Source organism: Cordyceps militaris (assembly GCF_000225605.1).
Source record: "Cordyceps militaris CM01 unplaced genomic scaffold CCM_S00007, whole genome shotgun sequence".
Lineage (NCBI taxonomy): Eukaryota > Fungi > Ascomycota > Sordariomycetes > Hypocreales > Cordycipitaceae > Cordyceps > Cordyceps militaris.
Genome location: NW_006271975.1, coordinates 971,775 through 993,634, shown reverse-complemented (window position 1 = coordinate 993,634; position 21,860 = coordinate 971,775). Strand labels below are relative to the sequence as shown.

The window sequence follows — 21,860 nt, the reverse complement described above, 5'->3', positions numbered from 1 at the left end:
CAGAACCCAAACTCAATCCGCTAGGTTACTAGTTAACCACCTAGGTATCTTGCTTCTTTTTGGTAGCTTTTTTAGTTTTCCTGATCAATAATCTTTATATGTATTATTCTAACTTTATTGGTTATTTTAACTTTTTGTCTCTTGAATGCTGATTTCTGGTTTCTGGAGCCAAGCGAGTTTGGCCATCTCCGCAGGCGTTATATCATACTCTATACGGCAATGCAAAAACAAAATAAAACAACAAAGAGACTGTGGTCTAAACTTCCAGTGACTCCGCTGCTCGCTGCCTCTGGGCATCGTTTCTCGCCTTTTCGCGCATCTCCTCTCTCTCTTGCCGACGACGGCGCTCTTCGGCCCTCCGCGCCAACTTCTCTCGTCTCTCGCGCAAGGCGACGCAAAACTTGGAGCGGGCGCGAATGGCCTCGCCTTTCCAGATGAAGATGAAGGGAATGACACACATGACGGCGAGTAGCCCGCCTAGCAAAGAGCAGGCACCAGCAATCCCGAGCCGATCAAACATGTGCGTGGTGGCAAAGGGAAGGACGACGGCGAGGACGGAGCGGCTGGTGGAGGAGGCGGCGTTGGCGGACGCGGCAAATATCTCGTAGGCATCGACGAGGTAGTTGAGGATGGCGAAGAAGATGAGGACCATGCCGACGCCAAAGGGGATGCCGGCGAGCAGGGGTACGACAAAGGAAACGCCGGGGCGGGCGCTCCAGCCCATCCAGAAGAGGGAGATGACGAAAAGCGGCCCACCGATGCAGGCGAGGGGCAGGCGACGATACTCTTCACGGCGGACCCAGAGTGCACCGCGGGCCTGGGCGCGGGCGAGGACGGCATCCCAGTTCCAAAAGATGGGGAGGGCCACGGCGGCGCCGACGCCGACGGAGAGGTAAGTGAGGCCCGTTTCTCCGGGGCTGAGGTGGTAAAGCTGTTGATAGATGATGGGGTAGGCCTGGAAAGACATGTAAAAGACGGCGTAAACGAGGCCGAGGTAGGCGCAACAGCAGGCGACGATGGGCTCAGTGAAGAGCATGCGTAGCGGGCGGGCGAGGACGACACTAATAAGCTGGCCCACGTCCGTCTCCTCGAGCTCCCGCGGCGCGACGACCTTGTTGCGGGCTGGGTCCTGCGCGCGGAGGCGGCGCGCGCGGCGCTCGAGTAGTACGGGCTCGTACGTCTCGGGCAGGAAGAGGACGCAGGCGAGCGTGGCGCCGGCGTACATGAGGTTGACCCAAAAGGCCCAGCGCCAGCCGATGGTCTCGGCGGTGTAGCCCGAGATGATGGGGCTGACGAGCGGGCCGAGCGTGGTGACGACCATGAAGACGCCAAAGGCGCGGCCGCGCTCGCGGGCGTCGCCGTAGACGTCGGCGAGGATGCCGGCGACAATCGCAATGGGCGAGGCGGCAAAGACGCCGGTGAAGAAGCGCAGTACGAGCAGAGCGCGCCACGACGGCGCGAGCGCGCAGCCCATAGTGAAGAGGGTGAAGCTGGTAAAGGTGACGAGGGTCAGGTTGCGCCGGCCAATGTGCTCGCTCAGCGGGCCCCAGATGAGGGGCCCAAAGACGTAGCCGACGAGGAAGATGGAAATGGGCAGCACGCGTTGCTCCTGGGAGGTGACACCGAAATAGTCTGCGATGAAGGGGATGGCCTGGCTGGGCAACGCGGAGCCAATCGTCGAGTTGAGAACGAGCATCGACGTTAGGGCGGTGACGAGACACTTTTTAGTCTGATTGGGGAGCCGTGGGTTAGTGTCATGGGTCGGAGAGGTGACGAGGGATGTGGAAGACGAACGTGGGACCAATTCTTGGGGTTCTCGGGGTCATCAATTTTCCATTCTATCGTCTCATAACCGGGACGACTGCGTGTGCGCGAGCGAACCTGGTCAAGCGCTGCGAGGTCGTCCTCCTCAAGATCATCTTCTTCGGGAAGAGAAGATTCGAGCCGCTCCTCTTCCGCTTCTCGGTTGATTTCGGTACTTGACCGGCCGTGTTGGCCATCATCTAGAGGCAAAAAGAGCAAAGTAGTCAGCAAGGCGACGCAGTTTCAACTGAGAGCCATCACTCGGCGTTTGTGAGTACAGTAGTGGTGCCTTACGAGGACGGCCCGAGTCCTCCCCTCCCTCGGCCACTATGGCGGAATTGCTGCCATTCATTTCTAGTACGACTCGTCGGGTCAATGTTCCCCGACTCGGCTCATGACAATCGCGGAATCGGAATGCGTCGTGGGCGCAAGTCGCACTACCGGTGGCTTCCTTTGGAACGGAGCTGCGTAGTCGTCAGCCCAGTAGTTCCAGCAGCGAGCGCTCGCATAAATGGCAAGATGAAAATTGAAAGAGAATGCGTGCCATGGTTGAAAATCGGTGAGGGAGCGACCCAAATTAAGTTGTTGCTTTGGAAGGGCGTGGGGCCGTTCATCGGGCGCCGCTCGAATATACCCGGGTACAACGCGGTGCCCTTTTCCGATACAGAACTCTGCCAGTCAATAGGGTTGCTCGCCCCAGTTGTCCGCGGCCTTCGGGGCGGAGCCCAGATGGGCACGGTGCGTGGGGGTGTGTTTTTTCCGTTTCGCCGCAGATGATACGGTTGCAAGCACGCAAGTCTCAATTCGCTGTGCTACTAGCGTTACACTCCGATTTACGGCCCCCGCGGACAATGATGCTCTCAGAAAATGGCAATTCGTGCTGATGCTTTTGAGAAGTGCAACCTCGCAGTCGGCACTAGTATCGTAGAGGTCACAGAGAAGGCGCTATCCGTAGTCGGATAATGACTTTCCAGTCGTATTATTCGTCTTCTATACTTCGAGATTGATCTGCTTGCCAAATCTTGCATACAGGTCAACTTTTAGTTCTGTCATTTGCTCCTTGATGGTGCTTATTTTTTCCTCCAGTACTTCGGTATCCTTTTCGATTCGAGTCGTCGCTGTGCCCAACATTTCTTGGGCCTGTTCCAGCGGCAGGTGGAAGAATGCGTCGCCAATCTTGTATCTGGGGTAATTGTCAGCACAGGGCCGACTTTTTGTATCGTTATTGCTTGTAGAGATGTCCTACTGGATTTTCTCGTCTTCGTCGGCGAGCTCGAGTTCGGTCGAGAGGTCGTCGAGCTCTTCCTTTTCTTTCTATTTCATGTCGTCAGTCAACGGTCGGTACACCACCTAAGAACGGAGAACACAAACATTATTCGCCTTCAGCTCCTCCTCCAGAAGCAACTCTCTTTGATGCAATCTGCTGAATCTGTTGATCTTGTCCTGGTCCTCGCGACGGACCTCGACTTCTTGTCCCGCTGCCTCCTCCTCCTTGGACAGCTGTGTGAAGCGTGTCAGTCGTGCGAACGGAGGACTTGCATCTGTAGGCGCTACATACCATACGCCTTTGCAGTACTGAAGACATTTTGATAGCTCTTCTGTAACCAAGCGGACCTGGTTTGCTGGCTTTACTCTCTGCTCGGGAGCAACCTAAGATTGATGGTGGGGTACGGATACTGTGTAAGGCACAGTGCCTGAGCTCATTTTCGCACCGTCTTCTTCATGAGTCGCGCCCCACACAAGCTCAACCTTCAGACGCGACATAGAATTCGACTCAAGGTTCTCTACACCTGCTGGCTGCCTTAGGTGGGAAAACGCGCTGTCAAAATGGGCACAAAAGCATATCCGAAGGCGACGTTGAAAAAGATTATCAAGGCGCACTCGAATCATACACTGAAGAAGGACGCCGATGTGTCGGTACGCTGCGTCCCGCACCCCGTTGTTTACCTAACTGAGAAGGCGACAGATTTACCTGAACTACGTGCTCTTTATGGAAAGGTAATATTGCAGGTGGATGTATCCGTTTTTGCACGTCTGTTTACATTAGTTCAGTCTCGTCAAAGAAGCGGCCATCCAATCCAAGCAGTCTGGCGAAAGAGGCCTAACAACCCGAAGTGTCAAAAAGGCTACGCGAGTAAGGATGCCAAAGGCATTGAATATTGGATAGCAGCTAATCACCTTGCAGGATGTTCTTGCCAAGTTCAAGGGTTGAAAAACACGAGGCTAGACGTGAACCAAGCAAACACATCGCAGATTAGCAGGCAACCCCATACGACCCGATCTACCAAGAGCGGAGACCGCGAATGCGACACGACACGATCTGTACGATAATGCCGCTGTGCATTGCCACGCAAGTGCAGCCATGAGTGGGCGGCATACCTGCACGGCCGTCTATATACGTTCAGACAGGCAGGCATCAGCTTAGGCGGCTCCAATCTGTGGCGAAATCGAGACTTTGGTTACTGTAGTGCCTGATAACCCCCGACATGCGCACGAGACCGGGTCCACATCCTTAAGTAGATGCCTACATTCAGGCACCAACGCTCGCAGACCTGCTGGAATCCTGTAGTAGATAGAATTCACTGCAATTGGAAAAACTCGGATACCCACCTCAATAGAAATAAAGATTTTGAGAATACAGAGCTTCCTTTAGGCCTAACCGGTGCCTAAAAAAGAGTCGTGGTTCTGTGTGATTCTAGAAGCCGGCTACCCACTGCCAACAGTGCGGGCTGTCGTCGAACAAACGGCCACAAGTGCACCACCCGCCCAGGCACCTGAGTTTCACTCCTCCACTTTGACTATTTGAACTCTTCTCCTCCCCCTAGAACCTAAACTTCTTCCGTCATCACTACCTTGTCTTTGCAATATCACCTCCTCGTATTTGCACCTGTTTCTGCATTGCGGCATCGTCCTTTTTGCCTTCTCAATCCCTCCATCCTCGATTTTCGTCGACGTTGCCTTCGAAACAAACACCTACACAACAAGCGTACGATATCGTCCGATCGATCATCATGGCTGCTGCGACTGCTACCCAGCCCCTTTCCAAGTCAGCCAGGAAGAAGGCTGCCAAGGCCATCGAGCGTAGCGATTCTCCTGCTCCGAGCACCACCTCTGTTGCCGCCTCTGCAGACAGGGCCGACGATGTTTTCGAGAGCCCATACATCAAGGAGCTCCAAAAGTATGTATTTCGAAGGGATTGAATTCGTGTCGCATGTCACTGACGAGTTCCGTAGAAACATTCGCAATGTAAACAAGAAAATTGTAAGGCTGCTGCCCGCCCCCAGGCTAAAGTGCCGCCGATTCTAACAAACGCTTGCAGGTTAACGCCAACAAGACGGACTCCCTCCTTGCCGAGCACAAAGGCAAGACCCTCGATGAGTTGGTTGCCGCCAAGATTCTCAACACCGACCAGAAAACTCAAATTCTCAAGAAGCCTGGTCTTGCGGCTCAGCTTGCGACTCTCGAGGAGCAGCTTGCCCAATATCAGAGGGTACATGATCAGTACGTAGCCCAAGCTGCAGCTGAAAAGGCCGAGTTCGAGAAAACAATTCAAAAGCTCAGAGAGAATGTGACTGTGGAAGTCAAGGAGGTCTTTGACAAGAGCTTCCAGGAGAACCTCCTTCTGCTGTCGCAGTTCCTCCGCTTAGCTGCGTACCGTCGAGAGGAAGGCCGAGACCCAGAGTCAGACGAGACTCAGGCCATTGAGGGAGTTCTGCTTGCCATTTACTCTGGGGACAGCTCCGCTGTCGCTGCCATGGTGAAGTTGTTGCAGGGATCTGCGGAGCAAGTAGTCAGCGTCCCCGGAGAGAAGCTCGAGTCAACTTGTAAGTAGGCTGTGGTGTATATTTTACTTATGACACTGACATGGCGACAGATTCTGATATCAGCACCCTCGCCAAGGGTTATACTGTGGCATACCCGGAAGCTTCACAGGCGACTGAGACGGAAACGGAGGGTTCTGCTCCTACTGCGCCCGTCACTGTTCTTACAGAGCCCAATGTCGTGGAAATTGAGGCTGGTGCTGAGGCTCTTTCTATTAGCGAAGCTGTCCCAAATGGGCTGGCTAATGGCAACGACCTATCAATCTCGCAAGAGTGGGTGGATGTCAAGGCTCCTCAGGATGCGGCCCATGCAGCTGCGGCTCATGTTGAAGCCACTGGTGCTCGGTCTTGGGCTGATGACCAACCCGACGGAAGCACTGCTGTAAGTTCATTTCTGTTGACCGATATAGTGCCACAAACTAACAGGTAGCAGGCCCCTCCTGGCACCGCACAACCAAACGATGGATTCCATCAGGTGCAGCGCAACAAGATTCGTCATGAGCGCGAAGGAAGTGGTAACTTCCGTGGCGGTCGCGGTCGTGGAGAGTATCGCGGTCGAGGTGGCCGTGGCGATGGCCGGGGCAGGGGAAGGGGTAACAACCGTAACACGAACCCCAACAGCGCCGCTCCTCGCCCCCCTCGTCAGGAGGATCAGTAGATACGGGGTCAGCTACAGCCTGCGAAGAGTGCCAGGCGATACATTTTACCGTCCTCTAGAGCGCAGAGGAACTTGTACACAATGGCATGGCGGCGTTTTCGGTCTTCATTGACCTTTTTGGTACTGGATTTTGGAGGATTGGGAGAGGCCGGCAGGAAGCACCAGGGTGGCTAATGAACGTTCCAGAACCTCGTGCAGGGCCGGTGGCAACCTCGTGTATAGACGGGTCAGTTGAGCATTTATAAAGCAAGGCTACGTATGAAATAATGAAAAATGTTTACGCCCCAGGTGACCCCGAGACGATGACAAGAGCGAGTTGGCCCAAGAACAACGGTACACGACGCGACAAGAGACTGCAGCTCGATTAAACACGCTCGTCTGATAGGGGTACAATGCTACAACTGGGGCTTGTTCAGAAATGATGAAATTTATCAGTTTAGGTGAGCGAGGGCTACACAGCTGACGCTCTTCCGTGGTTTGGTACGAAGCTTCAACCTGGATTTCCGCTCTGCTAGCTGAACATGGATATTTTGGCGAAGAATCAGCAACTGCACCAGCAGCGATATATCTTGTGTCGAGAGCGACACCACGGAGCAGAACGGCATGTGCGGCTCGCATACTGCACCTACGACCGGACAAAGGAAGGCTTGGAACCAGGCCCAGAAATAGATCGGTTTGGTCTGTGGTGGCTGCCTGGCGCCGGCCAGTCTCGTGCTCCGACGTGCCTCAAGGTTGACTGTCAGTGGCGAATTGTGTTGGGAGTTTGCTTCACCACCTTGCACGTCATGCCTACTACCACAGCAGTCGCGCTACGATACATGCTAGAGGGCACTATTATTAGAGTGCATGCTAGGCAGGAGCCGGACGTACTGACTTCTTAGTAGCGACATGATACCATGGTGACAGCGCGGGCCGCGCTCCTTTGCCGGAGAATCAGTGGATCGACCGGCATAACTAGGCATGCGAGGCTGGTTGTCTGGAGTATCTAGGCAGAGACTATTTCGAACGAGATGACGGAGGCGGTCGTCAATATGGGCGACGAGCTGTTGACCAAATCGTGCCAGAGGATGAGCACAAGGCAGCTGGCAACAGACGCCTGACTCGTAATAAACGACACTTTACAACTCTAACCATCTTCTTTAATGTAGTTGTTTTTCTGCGTTTCTTCGTTTCTTCCTTGTTTTAATTTATTTATGTTGTGAATCCCCGTTCTATTTCTTTCCTTACCTAGTTATCTGCTTTATTATTTTCAACTTCAGGTAGGTACCAAGTACCTTACTAGTAGATTTTGCACTAAAAAGACTCTGCAACTTGTCCTTTTCGGTACCTGCGTGGGGTCCTGCGCCCTGAGCTAACCGATTTGGTGTGGAGCGGCAAGCTGTCCTTGTCCGACATGCTTCGCTGGCCACATCAACCTTTAATAGTTACTACATCCTCACGACAAAACGCGGCCGGCCTGCCCACTTCCTGGAGCAATTGAGTCGCCTAGACTTTGACGTCTTTCGAACTGCCCACCTTCTTCAGTCTTATTCTGCTCTCATTCTTCCGTTTTCTCTCGTCCAATGCTCGTCCCTTCCTAATACCCACACGAGCCACCTTTCGCAACTTTCCGCCGCTGAACCGCCTTCTACACACCACATAATACATCCCAGCAACATGGCGCGCTTACGCCTATCCTCACTCAAGACGCTGCTTGCAGCTTTCTTCCTCTTTGCCTCCAATGTCATGGCCGTCTCCGCCGTCCTCGGCGTCGACCTCGGCACAGAGTACATCAAGGCTGCCCTTGTCAAACCTGGCATGCCCCTCGATATTGTCTTAACCAAGGACTCACGCCGCAAGGAGACGTCCGCCGTCGCCTTCAAGCCTGCCCCCGGCGGCGCCCAGTCTGGCCAGTTCCCCGAGCGCGCCTACGGCGCCGACGCCGTTGCCCTCTCCGCTCGCTTCCCCGGTGAAGTCTACCCGAACCTCAAGACCCTCCTCGGCCTTCCCGCGAGCGACGCCGTCGTCGCCGACTACGCCGCGCGCCACCCAGCCCTGCAGCTGCAGGCGCACGCCACCCGCGGCACACCCTCCCTCAAGACCAAGACGCTGACCGCCGACGAGGAGGCGTGGATGGTCGAGGAGCTGCTCGCCATGCAGCTCCAGAGCATCCAGAAGAACGCGGAGGCGCTCGCCGGCGAGGGCTCGTCGGTCCGCTCCATCGTCATGACAGTCCCGCCCTTTTATACGACCGAGGAGCGCCGCGCCCTCCAGCTCGCCGCCGAAATGGCCAGCCTGAAGGTCCTCGGCATCATGAGCGACGGCCTGGCGGTCGGTCTCAACTACGCCACCGGTCGTCAGTTTCCAAACATCAACGAGGGTGCCAAGCCTGAGTACCACATCGTCTTCGACATGGGCGCCGGTTCCACCACCGCCACCGTCCTCAGGTTTCAGAGCCGTAATGTCAAGGATGTTGGCAAGTACAACAAGACCGTCCAGGAGGTTCAGTCTCTTGGCGCTGGATGGGACCGCACTCTTGGTGGTGATGCGCTCAACTACCTCATCACGGACAACATGATCTCGCAATTTCTCGAGTCTAAGTCGGCCCAGAAAGTCTCTGCCACCTCGGAGGGTGTTCGCGCTCATGGACGTGCAATGGCTAAGCTCATTAAGGAAGCTGAGCGTGTTCGTCATGTTCTTAGCGCCAACCAGAATACCGGCGCCAGTTTTGAGGGTCTATATGAGGATGTTGACTTCAAGTTCAAGCTGACTCGTGCCGATTTCGAGAACATGGCTCAAGATTTCCCCGAGCGAGTTGCCACTGTTGTCAACGACGCTCTCAAGATGGCTGGACTTGACATTGTCGACCTCGACTCTATCATTCTTCATGGTGGTGCTACGAGAACCCCGTTCGTCCAGAAGGCCCTTGAGAAGCTTGTCGGCTCCGCTGATAAGCTTCGCTCCAACGTCAACTCTGACGAGGCTGCTGTGTTTGGTGCTGGCTTCCGTGGCGCCGAGCTATCTCCCAGTTTCCGCGTCAAAGAGATTCGAATTTCGGAGGGCTCCAACTACGATGCCGGCATCAAGTACACCAACGCCAAGGGCAAGGAGCAGCGCCAGCGTCTCTGGACTTCCACCTCTCCTCTTGGTGGCGCTCCCAAGGCGCTTACGTTCCACGACTTCAAGGACTTCTCTGGCACCTTTTACCAGCAAGTGGGCGATGACGACCAGACCGTTGCCACCTTTTCTACCAAGAACCTGACCGCCACAGCCGTTGCTCTCAAGGACAGGTACCCCTCCTGCGTCGACTCCGAAATAGTATTTAAACTTGCCCTCAAGCTGTCCAGCGAGAATGGCGAAGTAGCCGTCGCCTCGGCTTACGTAGAATGCGAAGCCGAAGTCAAAGAGACTCTGATCGACGGTGTCAAAAATCTGTTTGGATTTGGCAAGAAGGACGCCTCCGAGGATGGTGAGGATGCCAAGGCGGACGCTACCAAGTCGGGCAAGAAGTCTACAAAATCTAGCAAGCCCAAGAAGTCTTCCAAGTCGTCTGAGAGCGCTTCCTCTTCTACTGAGTCGGCTTCTGCCTCTACCGGTACCAATGACTCCAAGTCGACTGAGGCGGCTGCGGCGCCCAAGGAAGATGTCAAGAAGAAGGAGCTGGTCAGCATTCCCGTCCAAGTTGTTATTGAGAAGGCTGGCCTCCCCCAGCTCACTCAGGAAGAGCTTACTACTTCCAAGGATCGACTCAAGGCCTTTGCCGATTCCGACAAGGCTAGACTTCAGCGGGAGGAGGCTCTGAACAAGCTCGAGGCTTTCACCTACAAGATTCGTGACCTTCTCGAGAACGACGACTTTATTGCCAAATCGACTGAGAAGGAGCGCACTACGCTCTCTGAAAAGGCTAGCGAGGCCAGCGACTGGCTTTACGAGGATGGCACCACTGCCACGAAGGACGAGTTCAAGGCCAAGCTCAAGTCGCTCCAGGACCTTGCCAACCCAGTTCAGAAGCGTGTACAAGAGTCCACCGCCCGACCGAAAGCTGTCAAGCAGCTCAAGGATCTCCTGAGCCAGACTGATAACTTCCTCGCGGGCATCTACCAGCAAATCGACGAACACGAGCAGTATCTTGCCAGCGCTTCTGCGGCTTCTAGCTCCACCTCCACTGCGTCTGCCGCCGCCGAGTCATCCACGGGTGAGTTTGACGGCCTTGAAGATGAGGATGCTACCACGACCAAGGAAGAGGTCGAGGAGGAAAAGCCCGCAGCGGCAACCCCGCCACCGTACAAGCGCGAGGACCTCAGCGAGGTTGAGAAGCTCAACACCGAGACTAAGGCGTGGCTGAAAGACATGGAGGCCAAGCAAGACAAGCTCGGTGCTGCTGAAGACCCCGTTCTAGTGAGCAGCGACATTGCTGCGAAGGAGGATAAGCTTAGCAAGATCAGCATGGAGGTCGCCATGAAGGGCTTTCGCTATTTCAATGGCAGCGGCAAAAAGCCCAAGGCCAAGAAGCCTTCCAAGTCTAAGGGCAAGGGCAAGGGCAAGAAGTTTGACGTCAATGACATGGATGCTGAGATGTTTGCCGAAGGCATCGACCAAAAGGAGCTTGACCGGATTCTCGCTGATATTCGCAAGCGCCATGCTGATGAGGAGACAAAGAAGGAAGATGGCAGCAAGGAGGAGGCCAAGACGAAAGGACACGACGAACTATAAACGTCCTAAGAACAAGGGGCAACTATATCAACAACTGTACATATGTAACAACTGAGAGGAGCTTCTCATAGAATAGATGGTGATTGATCTCGCATTGGCTTGGGGGAAAAATAGGAACAAAATACATGATGTCACATTTTTTAAAGTTGTCGGAGATTTTCGTCCGTTCAACTATTGTGTATACTGTTGTGCTGGCGGTGACCGCTGTGCAGCATCCCCGGTGTACGTTCAGCAAAACGCTGATAGCAAAGGGTCACGACACGAAGCACGGCACGCCATGTACATACCTACGTAGGCAAGTAGGTTACCTAGGTAGCTATGCAACCCTCCCCTCCGTTTAATTTCCTCCAGGATCGCCGCCTCATGCCGTGTTTGTCTCGTGCGATGTGGTACCAGGACCAGCCAGCTATTACAGCGTGGCCGTTTCGGCGACTGATACGAGGACGCTGGGTGTGATGCACGGGCAATGGAGGTTGCGAACCCGGACACGGCTGGGCACGAGTTGGAAGAAAGGGGTGTCTTCTCGCAGGAGGGGTCGATATTGGATGCGATTTAGATTGGAATCAATGTGTCTCGTACTCTTGTTTGATGATCTTGTTGGGGTAGCGACGTTGCAGCTGGCAGACAGCCAAGCCAAGACCTGGCAGCTGCCAGGTGACATCCGTTTGTACCTACCCGCTTACAGAAAGCCTGGCTTGGATGGTGTGTTGAGATTGTTTTGGAAGAAAATCATACGACGGTCCTGGTGCTCACTTTCTTGTTTATTGCCCAACCCTCTTCAACTGGATTGCTGATCCCCGTCTCTCGTTTCTCACCTTGGCATTGCCCAGTCGGTCACCTTTGTCTCTCGCTATCCCCCTTTACTCTTTCATTTTGAAGCAGTTCCATCATTCTTCAAGTCGCTCGTTCCTTTTTCGTTCATTCGTCTCTTCAAGATCCTGTTGAATTATCCCAAGAAACACTCCAGGCACCTGCTTCAGGCCCTCGTTGTGTCGGTTGAACATGTTGTTGCAGAGCCTGTCTGTGCTGTCGCTTGCGACTTCGTTTGCCTCGTCGTTTGTGCTCCCTGTCCGGGATACTGAAGCTCTACCTCCGACATCGTTTTCGCTAGAAGTTGCGCGCAGCGAGACGGGCAAGAGAGACTTCCAGCGCGATTGGGCCGCAGCAAGGCAGAAATGGGGCGGCAGCACCCTCAAGTCCCGACCAACTCCGTTTTCTCTCGCAGATGATGGTATGTGCAAGTACTATTCCCATTGAAGCTATAACTAAAAATGTCTCGCAATGGTAAGACGGGCTCGTTGACGTCCATCCCATGGGCAATGATGATTTGTACCTAGCCGACATACAGATTGGTAACCCACCACAGACGGTCAAATTGGCGTTGGATACCGGCTCTTCTGACGTGTACGTTTACCTCGAAGAATAAAAGTCATCACATAATAACACAAGTAGGTGGGTGCAATCTACGGACACCAAATATCGCGTCAACAGAAACGGACCCTGGGCACCCCAGTATCGTCCCAAAGACTCCCAGACTTCGTCTCTTATCAACGAATCACGCTGGGATGTTCAGTACCGTAAGGAAAGGAGCACGTATGTAATTAGAAGCCCTACTAATTTCTCCAGTGGATGGCACTTCGGCATTTGGTATAGTATACCACGATACGATTCGATTCGGCAACATCGAGGTGGAAAATGCCACCGTGCAGTCTGCTCAAACCATGGCCTCGCGCTTCGAGACGGATATCGAGATGAGCGGTATCATGGGGCTCGCCAAGCGTCTGCGAAACAACATCGATCCTCCTGTACCAACATTCATGGATATGCTTACCCCTCTCCTTGACTCGCCAGTCTTCACTGTTGACCTCAAGAAGAATGCCACTGGCCAGTTTGAGTTTGGTCGCATTGACATGGCGAAGGCTTCAGACAACATTACCTGGCTCGATTCAGTTGGAAGGAGTGCTCACTGGGACGTCAACTTTGACCTGACCTCGTGGACTATTCCGGATCAGACGTGGTGGTACTACCCTTTCTCCGGCACCATCGACACTGGCACGACCCTTATGTTCCTGCCCAGTCCTCTGGCCAGTCGGTACTGGTACAGCGTTCCAGGCATGCGTCAGTCAGTCGAGCTCGACGGCGCCTACACTTTTCCCTGCGCCAACGCCAAGGATCTGCCCGACCTGCTGCTCAAGCTTCCCGGCACAGAGCACATCCTGACCATTCCCGGACGCTACCTCAACTATGGACCGGCCGACCCCAGAGGCGAGTACTGCTGGGGCGGCATGCAGAGTGCTGAGGGTATGCAGATTGTGGTGCTGGGCGACGTAATGCTCAAGGCGCTGTTTGTGGCATTTGACCTGGACAAGCAACGCGTCGGGTTCGCCAACAAGGTGCTCACGGACGAGATGTAGCTTTTATGTTTGCTCGATTACATTATTTTCAGCTGTCATTTTGCTTTGTACCTAGGGACAGTGGTTTCAGAGAGCAAGGGAATCAGTAGAATATCCGACAGGTAGTAGCCAGAAATCAAGTTTTAGTTTGGTGAGTGTAGGCACTTTGCCATCATCTACTACACTAAGCGCGCTCGCTGCCTATACAATATCTTGAGTTTCATTATTTAGTCTCTTGGCTTCTTCATATCTTCTTCTCTATGTTATGGTACTTTTGTTTTCGTTGATTGGTTGTTTCTTGCTTTTGTATTTTCACGTTGTTTGCGGGCGCAGAAAATAGCGAGGTGGTATAGTCACATGTAGCACAAGGGATAATGTCAATGATTGGTATCCTGGAGAGAAATCATGCTATACAATGATGCGCAAAAAAGAAAACGACACGCCAAAAAAAACCCTCTTCTTCAAGTCACCACGTCGCCCGCCCTCTCAAGCAGACGACTCTCGGCGTACTCATATTTCCAGTTTCCTACACCCAATGCCAACTAGACCTCAATAAAAAATAAATCAAACAAGAAAAAAGTATTAGTACAACGGTGATTATAGACCTCTCTGGCACAAGAAGAAAAGGCGGCACCGGATTGGCCCAGTGGTTTATCAAATCGAGTTTGCAGCTGGCCTTGATATCAGAAAGTGTTCGAGTCTGTCTCTTGTTATGATGTTGCAAGACTTGATTCGGTGTGCCCGTAGCTTGTATGTGGTATTGGTGTCGAATATATATTATGCTGACTGGCCGTAGCTTGCGTGGCTTCGCGTTGGGAGAAGAGAAGTAGGCGACCCAATAGACAAGACAGTCCATGGGTAGTATTAGGTAGACGAATAGGTTATACGGCCACCAAAAGAAAAGAAGCACGTCGGCCGTATAAAGGCAAGTGGGGAGAAAAGGCCGTTGAACTGCCAGCTACCCGGTTCGGAGATGGGATAGATAGTGCAACGAGATGAAAATGGGCAAAATTGCCGGTTGGCATCGTCCATGCATCGTGGGGGTGGTGGTCATGGGCAGTCAGGGGCCCTCGTTCGACGAGTGTTTGTTTGCAAAACATTGGTCATATCATTTACTGGTGGTCGCCGTCTATTGTGACAGTGACAGGCATCGAGTTAGCGACACTGTTTTCTTGCTCGGCTTTCGTTGGTCGTCGGCCTTGGTGACAAAATGTTATTCACCTTCACTGCCGCCCGGGGTAGGGGGCATGTTGCCAGCACTAGGAGCCTGCTGGGGGGCGCGGGCGCTGCCGGGACGAGAGCGAGCCTTGTCGTCCTTGCTCGGAGGGGGAGGCGGTGGGTGGCTGGGAGCCTGCTTTGACATGTCCGACGTCTTGACCTCGAGGTCGGGGCGCATGCGCTGGTTCTGCTTGAGACGCTCTTCCATCTCGCGGAGGCGGGCCTCGAGGGAGGCAAGCTCCATAGTGTTGCGGTTCACCTTGGCTCGTCTAATAAGCGGTGTTAGCTTTCACTCGGGGAGCTTCGAGCTCAAGGCCGTGTCAAGCTCGAGCTCGAGGATGTAATGGGCGTATACACACCTACTGTCGACTTCCCGATCGAGGTCGGCCACGGAATTGTCAATGCGAAAAATATCCATGAGCTCGTCGGAAAAGGAGCGAGCGATAGTTCTATCGTCAGAGTTGAGGGTTAGCCGTCGGTGCTGTTTCTGGGACTGTGTGTCCTGGTGATGCTGATCCATGGTGATGCTGCTGGGGTGTTTGTGTGCTATATATGATTTTGGGATCGTTGGGCAGGCGGAAGAAGTGTGTTTTCAACGAATCGATGGGTTGGTGAAGAGGAGGAAGGGAAAGGGACGAGATGGCTGGAGAGAAGCGATTGTAATAAAGACAACAGGAGAGTAGCGACCGGTCCTTCTCCACATGGGTGTGGGTGGCAGGATAGGGATCATGTTTCGGGGGGGGGGAGCCGGGCGGGTGGTAGGAAGTACGAGGAGTTAGGCGATGAGGCTGGGGATGGGCCAAGTATCAGGTACTCGATTGGCGTGGTCGTGTGAATACCAGACGCGAGAGTTCTTATTTGGCACAAGAGGCGGGTGGTTGTAGTAAGTGGGCGGTGCTTTTTTGGTTTGTAGGTGTAGAGCAGGCGAGGCGAGCCGGGCCAAGGAAAAACAAGGCAAGGCGAGATGCAGGCGCGGTGATGAGCAGCGGTCATCCATGCGATGCAACGCAAGGCGAGATGATGACCCAATGCGAGATGGGCGAGGAAATCAAGGCGGGAAATGGCAACGAGAGCCAACAGTACTTACGATAGAGGTCGGCGGGAGGTCGGCTGCCATTCGCGGTCGAGCTCCTCGTCGGTATAGCTGCGTTCGGTGGTAGAGTCCATGTTTGGGATATGATGAGAGTATTTCGAGATTATTTTCGAGGCTATGGTCTGCAGTCAAAGAATTCGTATCTTTCGTCTTTGCTATCGGCAAGTCGTGTGATTTTTTGATTTTTTTTGCTTGGTCGAGGGGTCGTCTCGTCTCAGGAAGGGGTGAGGCTATGACGTCGCGGGTGTGCGGCGAGCAGTGGTTATGTGGGTATCAAATTTGGCGGGTAGAAAAAGGGGTGCAGAACGTTGTTGACGGCTTGCAGCAGAATTGGATGCTTATTTTGGTTTTCCCGTTGTCAAAAGATGAAGATGACACAGAAGAAAAATAAATAAGCAAGAACAAGGAGGAAGAAAGACTAGGCGAGAGTGGAAAAGAGTCCAAGAGACAAGACAGAGAGACGAATGGGCAACGACAAGAAATGGGGTCGCGGTGAGATGAACCCTCGAGAGGGTTACAGTCAAAAGGGCGGGGGGCGGCTCAATCTTAATATGGGAGGAGATTAAAACAAATTTCGTTGGAGTATCCTAGCACACAAGGGGGGATTGATATGCAGATGTGCTAGTCTGACAGTGACAAGCCAATGCGTTGTTCTTGAGATCACCAGGCGCCTGCATTCGGTGGCTTGCACCTGTGCCTCAGCCGTCTCTAGTCACATTCTGCCATGATAGTAACTCTCCGAATCCGTCCTCCAGATACCTGCACAAACAGACGATGGATACATACATCCGTACGAATTAGTTAGTTGCGGAGTACACGTCACGATAGAGCCGCCGAGTTCCAGCCCGCCCCGTCCCAGTCCCTGTGAGGGGTGACCCTGATCTGCATCACCACCTGCACCAGCGCAGTTGATGCGCGCCCCGTCATGTCCCTTTCCAATGCATCACGCATCCCTCGGCGCCCTCGCCAACAAAGTTTAGTTACTTCTGCATGGCTCGGCCGCTGAAACGCGGCCGCCCTCCCTCCTCCCTCTCTCTCTCTCCTCGCAGCACAGTCATCCCATCGCTGACGAGCACATCACACACACAGCGAGCAGGGCCTGGACCGGCGGAACTCTTTTTCCTGCACAAAGCGTGCCAGCCGCACACCGCATCATGTGCGTCATGCATTTGAGCAAGAGAGGTTGTGCTAACTATTTCGGGTGTATTAGCATGTGTTTCGCCGCGGAATGCCAGCGCTGCGTCAGATAAACCATGGATTGTGACATTGATCCCACCCATCCCTCTGATGGCAAATAGTTAATGACCTTTAATCAAGAATAATAGGAGAATCATTTTTATTGTATCCGTACGAATAGAAAAGAGAGGCGGATTCGTCCATGTTTGTGCACATCAATCAGTACTAATAATACCACCCTAGCCCCCAGTGCCCGTTAATTTCATCGGCCGCACACGGTAGTATCGCAATTTCACCAGGCGATGCGCATCACACATATCTGTAGGAGGCTTGTCATGCTGTCCTCAGAAGCAGGGTAGCAATAACAAAAAGGTTGTTATAGTTATCTTGACAAATGCTGTTACGCATGGCCCGCGCGCCGGCTATCCGATCACAGTCAGCGTGATCAAGCTCAATGCCAACAGCAAACACCGCCCTGTTCCGCGTCGGACGGCTTTAATCATTACTTCCAAGCAGACTATCGAGTTGGCAACTCGCGCTCGTCATGCTGTGCAACGGTTCGCCCTCGACCATGCAGCGCTAGTTACACGGAAACAGGCCGGTCCCCCGTCTCTCGCTCCTCGGCAGTGGCATCGCGCACACCCCTTTTTGCCCCCAACACACATGTATAAATTGTTGCAAGGCCGGGCGACGAAAGAAATCGCCACTGTGGTTTGAACACTTGTACTCAATAACACGCACTAGGAAACGAACGCAGAATAATAATAAAAAGAATGATAGAAAACGAAGATGGTAATGATTGGTTACTTTGAGAGTACCAGGATTTGTAATTTGTACTAGGCCACGGTGTAGCTATTTTGTCACCCTTGTGCAAGGCTCCCAAACGCCTTTTCCTCGCTTGTTCTAACTATCTAAGTACCTGTTTTACCGATAGTCATGGTTCTCCGTCGCCGTCTGTGTGATCCCCCCTATAGGCTACGCTACTCATCCCTTCTTCTAATTACAGCAGCATCCCAACACGATCATGATGTATCTGAAACGTACAGTATAGTGTTTGTGATTAATAGCTGTACATCTCTCGCCCCAGAGCTCAGCTCTCTATCCAGGAACATGGTTCAAACCCCCCTCAGCCGTTAGAGCTGTTAGCCGTTGGGCTGCAAATCAATAAAAAATACATAGAGAGAAGGAAGAAGTATCAGCAAGCCCGCTGTGCTGTGAAATAAGCAGTCTAAAAATATCGCAAAAATGGTTACCCCCAACTCCTAGTTTTCGTGCTCGTGACGAGGCCTTTTCAAAGCTCTCTGTTCTGGTTTCTTTTTTGCTTCAGTTTTTGCTTCACTCATCATGTGTGCTTGTACAGCTTGGGCACAGCGCCACCATCGAGCACGCACACGCGAACGCGCACGCGCACACCTTCACCAGACGGGCTTGCGTCTCGCTAGCGCCGCCCGTGTCCATGCCAGCTGGTTTTCTGGAATGCGGTCGCTATCTCAAATCTCGCTCCGGGAAAGCGAGTGGCTCGATCGGATCATCCTATCCGCAAAACTCTAAAGCGCGTGCCACGCGGCGCTACCCGCTTAAATCTCGCTCTCGTCCTTGAGCTCGGGAAACTTGGGAGTGCCGCAGTCGTTGTGCTTCTTAGCCCACTCGTTGATACGATGCACCATCCAGCCCGATTTTAGGTAAGCGCCTTCCTCCGAGGTCGCCTCCGCGGGCTTGCCGAAGCGCACTGCCGTCGCCGTCGAGCATATGCGGTTGCCGAAGCGGAACTGGAGGCACGCCGGCACGCTCTCGCACGCGGCGCGGCAGTCGTCGAAGCTCACGTGTGCCTGCTTCTCGGCGTCGGTGTAACCAGCTTCTTGTTTGCGCAGCTTCATCTCGGCCGCGTCAAACTGCCGACTCGTGGGGTCAAAGTAGTACACGTCGTCGCTGGCATTATCCCAGTCGACGTGGTCGTTGCGCAGCTTGGGTTGGACAATGTCATGGAAGACGTCCTTGATGAGGACGGGCGACTTGAAGCGGCGGCGGAGCTCAAACTTGTCCAGCTCATCGATTTCCTCGCTCGCGAGGTGGTGCATGGTGATGATGGGCTGGCACCAGTGGCCGTCGTAAAAGGGCATCGAGTAGGGCTTTTCGCCGTTGATGGTGGGGAACTGCGCCAGAGTGGTTAGAGAAGGAAGAGGGAAAATGCGTGCTTGTTTCACAAGTCAGTTCCGTGATACGCACCATTTGTTGCACGTCCAGCTGGGCTTCTTCCTTGATGGCGTAGGCAAAGAGGTAGTCGCCGCAGCAGGTGGTTGTGGCCTTTTCGTCGTACTTGTTGGCGACCTTGGACTTGCCGTCAAACATCTTCTTCATGCCGGCGTTGGAGACAGCGTAGCCGCTGCCGCCGTGGCCAAAGGGGAACTCGCCGAGCAGGGCAACGCTGCCAAAGTAGGCGGGCGTGGCTGGGTTGAGGCGCTTGAACCATTCGACGAGGGTGGGCCAGGAGACGTAGGTGTCGGCGTCAATGTAGAAGAACCAGTCGTACTGGGAGTGGTTGGCCCAGTTGCTCTCGGCAATGTGGATGTTCTTGTACTTGTCGAGCGACCAGCCCTTGCTGGCCGTGTCGTAGCCCTTGTTGCAGTGCTCCTGGTCAATGGGGCACTTGGCCTGGTGGTGGTAGATCTCAAAGTCGTTGTGCGCCTTAACGTCGGGGAGCACGTCGGTCAGGGCGTCGAGGATGGGTTGGCCGGCAATGGTTTGCTCCATGTCGCTCCAGATTTCATAGTTGGGTACGCACTTGAGGTTGGTCATGAGCTGGGTGGGGATGCGGTTGTAGGCCTCGGACGCGCCCGTCTTGAGAACGACGAAAATGTTGGACATGTCGGGGAAGCCCTCGCAGCCGGGCTTGACGACGGGGGCCGGGGCCGGGGCCGCCTGCAATGTCTCCTTGGGGTTGCCAGGCGGGACGCTGACGGTCATGGTAGCGGCGGCGTGAGACGAGACATGCGGCGTTGTATGTGGCGACTGGTGTTTGCTGTCGGCGTCGGCGCTGCTGGCATGGTCTTGAGGATACGGGTTGGCGGCCGGGTCCGACGAGGCATAGTCGAAGCCAAAGGGCCCGTTGAGGCGCTGCGAGGTAAGCAGCAGGGTGCACGCAAATATGGTAAAGGCGGCGACGATGATGAAACTGCGCCGGGACAACATTCTGGCGTTGGCCAGCATGGGCACGCGCAACGCTGCTGAAGCGGGCGATGAGAGAGGTGAGTGGAAGTCGCCTGCGAGGCGCTGGATCAAGGACCCTGGAGACCCCAGAGACCCCAGAGAGAGCAGAGGATCGAGTTACCAGAAAGGGACGACGGGATAATAGATTCGCTCGTGTTTGGCGGGTACTTGGAGAGATGTGGGAAAAGGCGGGCAAGAAACGGAGGGATCAGAAATGAGGGGAAAGGATTCGTGAGAGTGGCGAGGACGGGAGCGGCGAAGAGATCCGATCAAAAAGAGCACAGGGACAACATCTGGCCTGTATTCCTCCGTAGCACGCGAGCGTTTCGAGCAAACAGGAATACGAGGGTTTTGGGACTCTGCGAGTCGAGGGGACTCGCCAGGTTATTATTTAGCCCGGCCTTGTGGTCCATGGACAACACCACACTAGTTACGGGAGTAGCGGCTGCGGACACTGTTGATTTCCTTGCTACATTACAGTATTTTTGTTATTCCTGGTACTTGCGGAGGAATAATAGCGGCTGTGCTAACTAAAAAGCCTTGACACTAGGAGAGGTCAACAATGGAAGCCGCCAGTGATGGAGTGGGCCCGGCCAAGCAAAACCAGGGCTCTGAGCGCTACGAAAATCTGGAAAGCATTAACCCGAACCTGTTTTAGCGGCAGGCACAATTTCGTAGGTACTAGTAGGCGACGGCGTCCACAGTGTGTCAGTCAGTGAGGGGCTGCCAGAGTGTGCATGGGTGGGTGCATGGGTGGGCGCAGCGCTATTTTTGGGCCTGGCCCAAGTTGTCCCCCGTGGCTGCTTCGTGATGAGGTAGGTACCTGTTTGAAACGGAAGGGAACCGGAGAGTTGGAGACCTAATAGTTACTGTTTTCGCTCCTCTGGTCTCAGTTTGAATATGGTTTTATTTTTATCTGTTTCTCTTCCAAACCGGGACCGGCGAGTAACTCTGGACAGTCACTGCTGCACAAGGCCAGACAGCACCAGGAGTGCAAGGAGTTACGAGGAGGCTTTTCAGCCGTCAGTGGCGCTCGCCTGTACAGCAGACAAGGTAACTATTACTAGCCCCTTCCAGCTATCGGAACACGTCTCAACCTCGTATATCCAACACACAACATACAACCACCCATCATACAACCACCCATCGGCCATTCGACGAGCGCTATGAATACTCTGTAACTACACAGCCGAGACTCTTTCATCCTGCAGAACAGCCACACATTGCCCAATGCCAAAATCCAACCGAGTACAGACCAGCAAACAACTTTTACGAATTGGGGGCAGCGCTATGTTACTATGGCGCTCGTGGCCCCTTGCCTAGCGCCTTATTACCTCTCGCTTCAAATTGATGTGCATTTAATAGGGGTCGACGCCCACGACAAATGACGCCAGTTGTCAGCGTATCACGGCTGCTCGTTTGCCAACGTGGTCGACGGCCCCAAAGCTTCAATTTCGACCTGCACCAAAAAGAATCGACGACAACAGAGACTATTACAGACTAGTTACGCGAAGCCATCTTTGGGGAAACCACAAGAGACGAATATGAATTGACGGGACGATTCGCCTTACGAAAAAGCCACAAACTTTGAAAACGCCTCTTCTCGCAACAACGTTTTCGTGCTTGGTCCGCCCACAACTCGGTTGGGCGGCCCGGCACTAACCAGCTCCCGAAAACTCTACCCAGCTTGAAATGTACCTGATAATGCCCGTCCGAAGCATACCTAGGTACACGTGGCCTGGAGCAATCTAGTTCCTCATCGAATCCATGACTCTTGCGGCCCGCCCCTTTATCTCGAG

At 53.8% G+C, this 21,860-nt stretch overlaps 7 protein-coding genes across 7 annotated transcripts; 3 read left to right on the top strand and 4 right to left on the bottom strand.

The window, feature by feature from the left end:
• Positions 1–256: 256 nt before the first annotated feature.
• CCM_08534 (Major facilitator superfamily transporter) lies at positions 257–2,155 on the bottom strand (the record flags this gene model as incomplete). Its single annotated transcript, XM_006673672.1, has 3 exons — positions 257–1,729; positions 1,795–2,003; positions 2,098–2,155. 3 exons carry the CDS (start codon positions 2,153–2,155, stop codon positions 257–259), a joined length of 1,740 nt encoding a protein of 579 aa, XP_006673735.1.
• A 638-nt stretch (positions 2,156–2,793) lies between these two features.
• On the bottom strand, positions 2,794–3,388 carry CCM_08533 (prefoldin subunit 4, putative; the record flags this gene model as incomplete). Its single annotated transcript, XM_006673671.1, has 4 exons — positions 2,794–2,986; positions 3,050–3,117; positions 3,175–3,303; positions 3,362–3,388. 4 exons carry the CDS (start codon positions 3,386–3,388, stop codon positions 2,794–2,796), a joined length of 417 nt encoding a protein of 138 aa, XP_006673734.1.
• A 242-nt stretch (positions 3,389–3,630) lies between these two features.
• CCM_08532 (uncharacterized protein) lies at positions 3,631–6,282 on the top strand (the record flags this gene model as incomplete). The annotated part of the gene is made up of 9 exons (XM_006673670.1): positions 3,631–3,720; positions 3,851–3,937; positions 4,057–4,125; positions 4,213–4,261; positions 4,789–4,981; positions 5,037–5,064; positions 5,123–5,627; positions 5,678–6,006; positions 6,058–6,282. 9 exons carry the CDS (start codon positions 3,631–3,633, stop codon positions 6,280–6,282), a joined length of 1,575 nt encoding a protein of 524 aa, XP_006673733.1.
• Positions 6,283–6,803: 521 nt separating this feature from the next.
• CCM_08531 (chaperone protein dnaK) lies at positions 6,804–10,974 on the top strand (the record flags this gene model as incomplete). The annotated part of the gene is made up of 3 exons (XM_006673669.1): positions 6,804–7,148; positions 7,241–7,385; positions 7,982–10,974. 3 exons carry the CDS (start codon positions 6,804–6,806, stop codon positions 10,972–10,974), a joined length of 3,483 nt encoding a protein of 1,160 aa, XP_006673732.1.
• A 1,002-nt stretch (positions 10,975–11,976) lies between these two features.
• Positions 11,977–13,388, top strand: CCM_08530 (endothiapepsin precursor; the record flags this gene model as incomplete). The annotated part of the gene is made up of 4 exons (XM_006673668.1): positions 11,977–12,205; positions 12,264–12,378; positions 12,427–12,551; positions 12,601–13,388. 4 exons carry the CDS (start codon positions 11,977–11,979, stop codon positions 13,386–13,388), a joined length of 1,257 nt encoding a protein of 418 aa, XP_006673731.1.
• A 440-nt stretch (positions 13,389–13,828) lies between these two features.
• Positions 13,829–15,752, bottom strand: CCM_08529 (uncharacterized protein; the record flags this gene model as incomplete). The annotated part of the gene is made up of 5 exons (XM_006673667.1): positions 13,829–13,909; positions 13,957–14,318; positions 14,589–14,854; positions 14,945–15,112; positions 15,673–15,752. 5 exons carry the CDS (start codon positions 15,750–15,752, stop codon positions 13,829–13,831), a joined length of 957 nt encoding a protein of 318 aa, XP_006673730.1.
• Positions 15,753–18,431: 2,679 nt separating this feature from the next.
• Positions 18,432–20,474, bottom strand: CCM_08528 (uncharacterized protein; the record flags this gene model as incomplete). The annotated part of the gene is made up of 3 exons (XM_006673666.1): positions 18,432–19,007; positions 19,081–20,124; positions 20,406–20,474. 3 exons carry the CDS (start codon positions 20,472–20,474, stop codon positions 18,432–18,434), a joined length of 1,689 nt encoding a protein of 562 aa, XP_006673729.1.
• Positions 20,475–21,860: the final 1,386 nt, after the last annotated feature.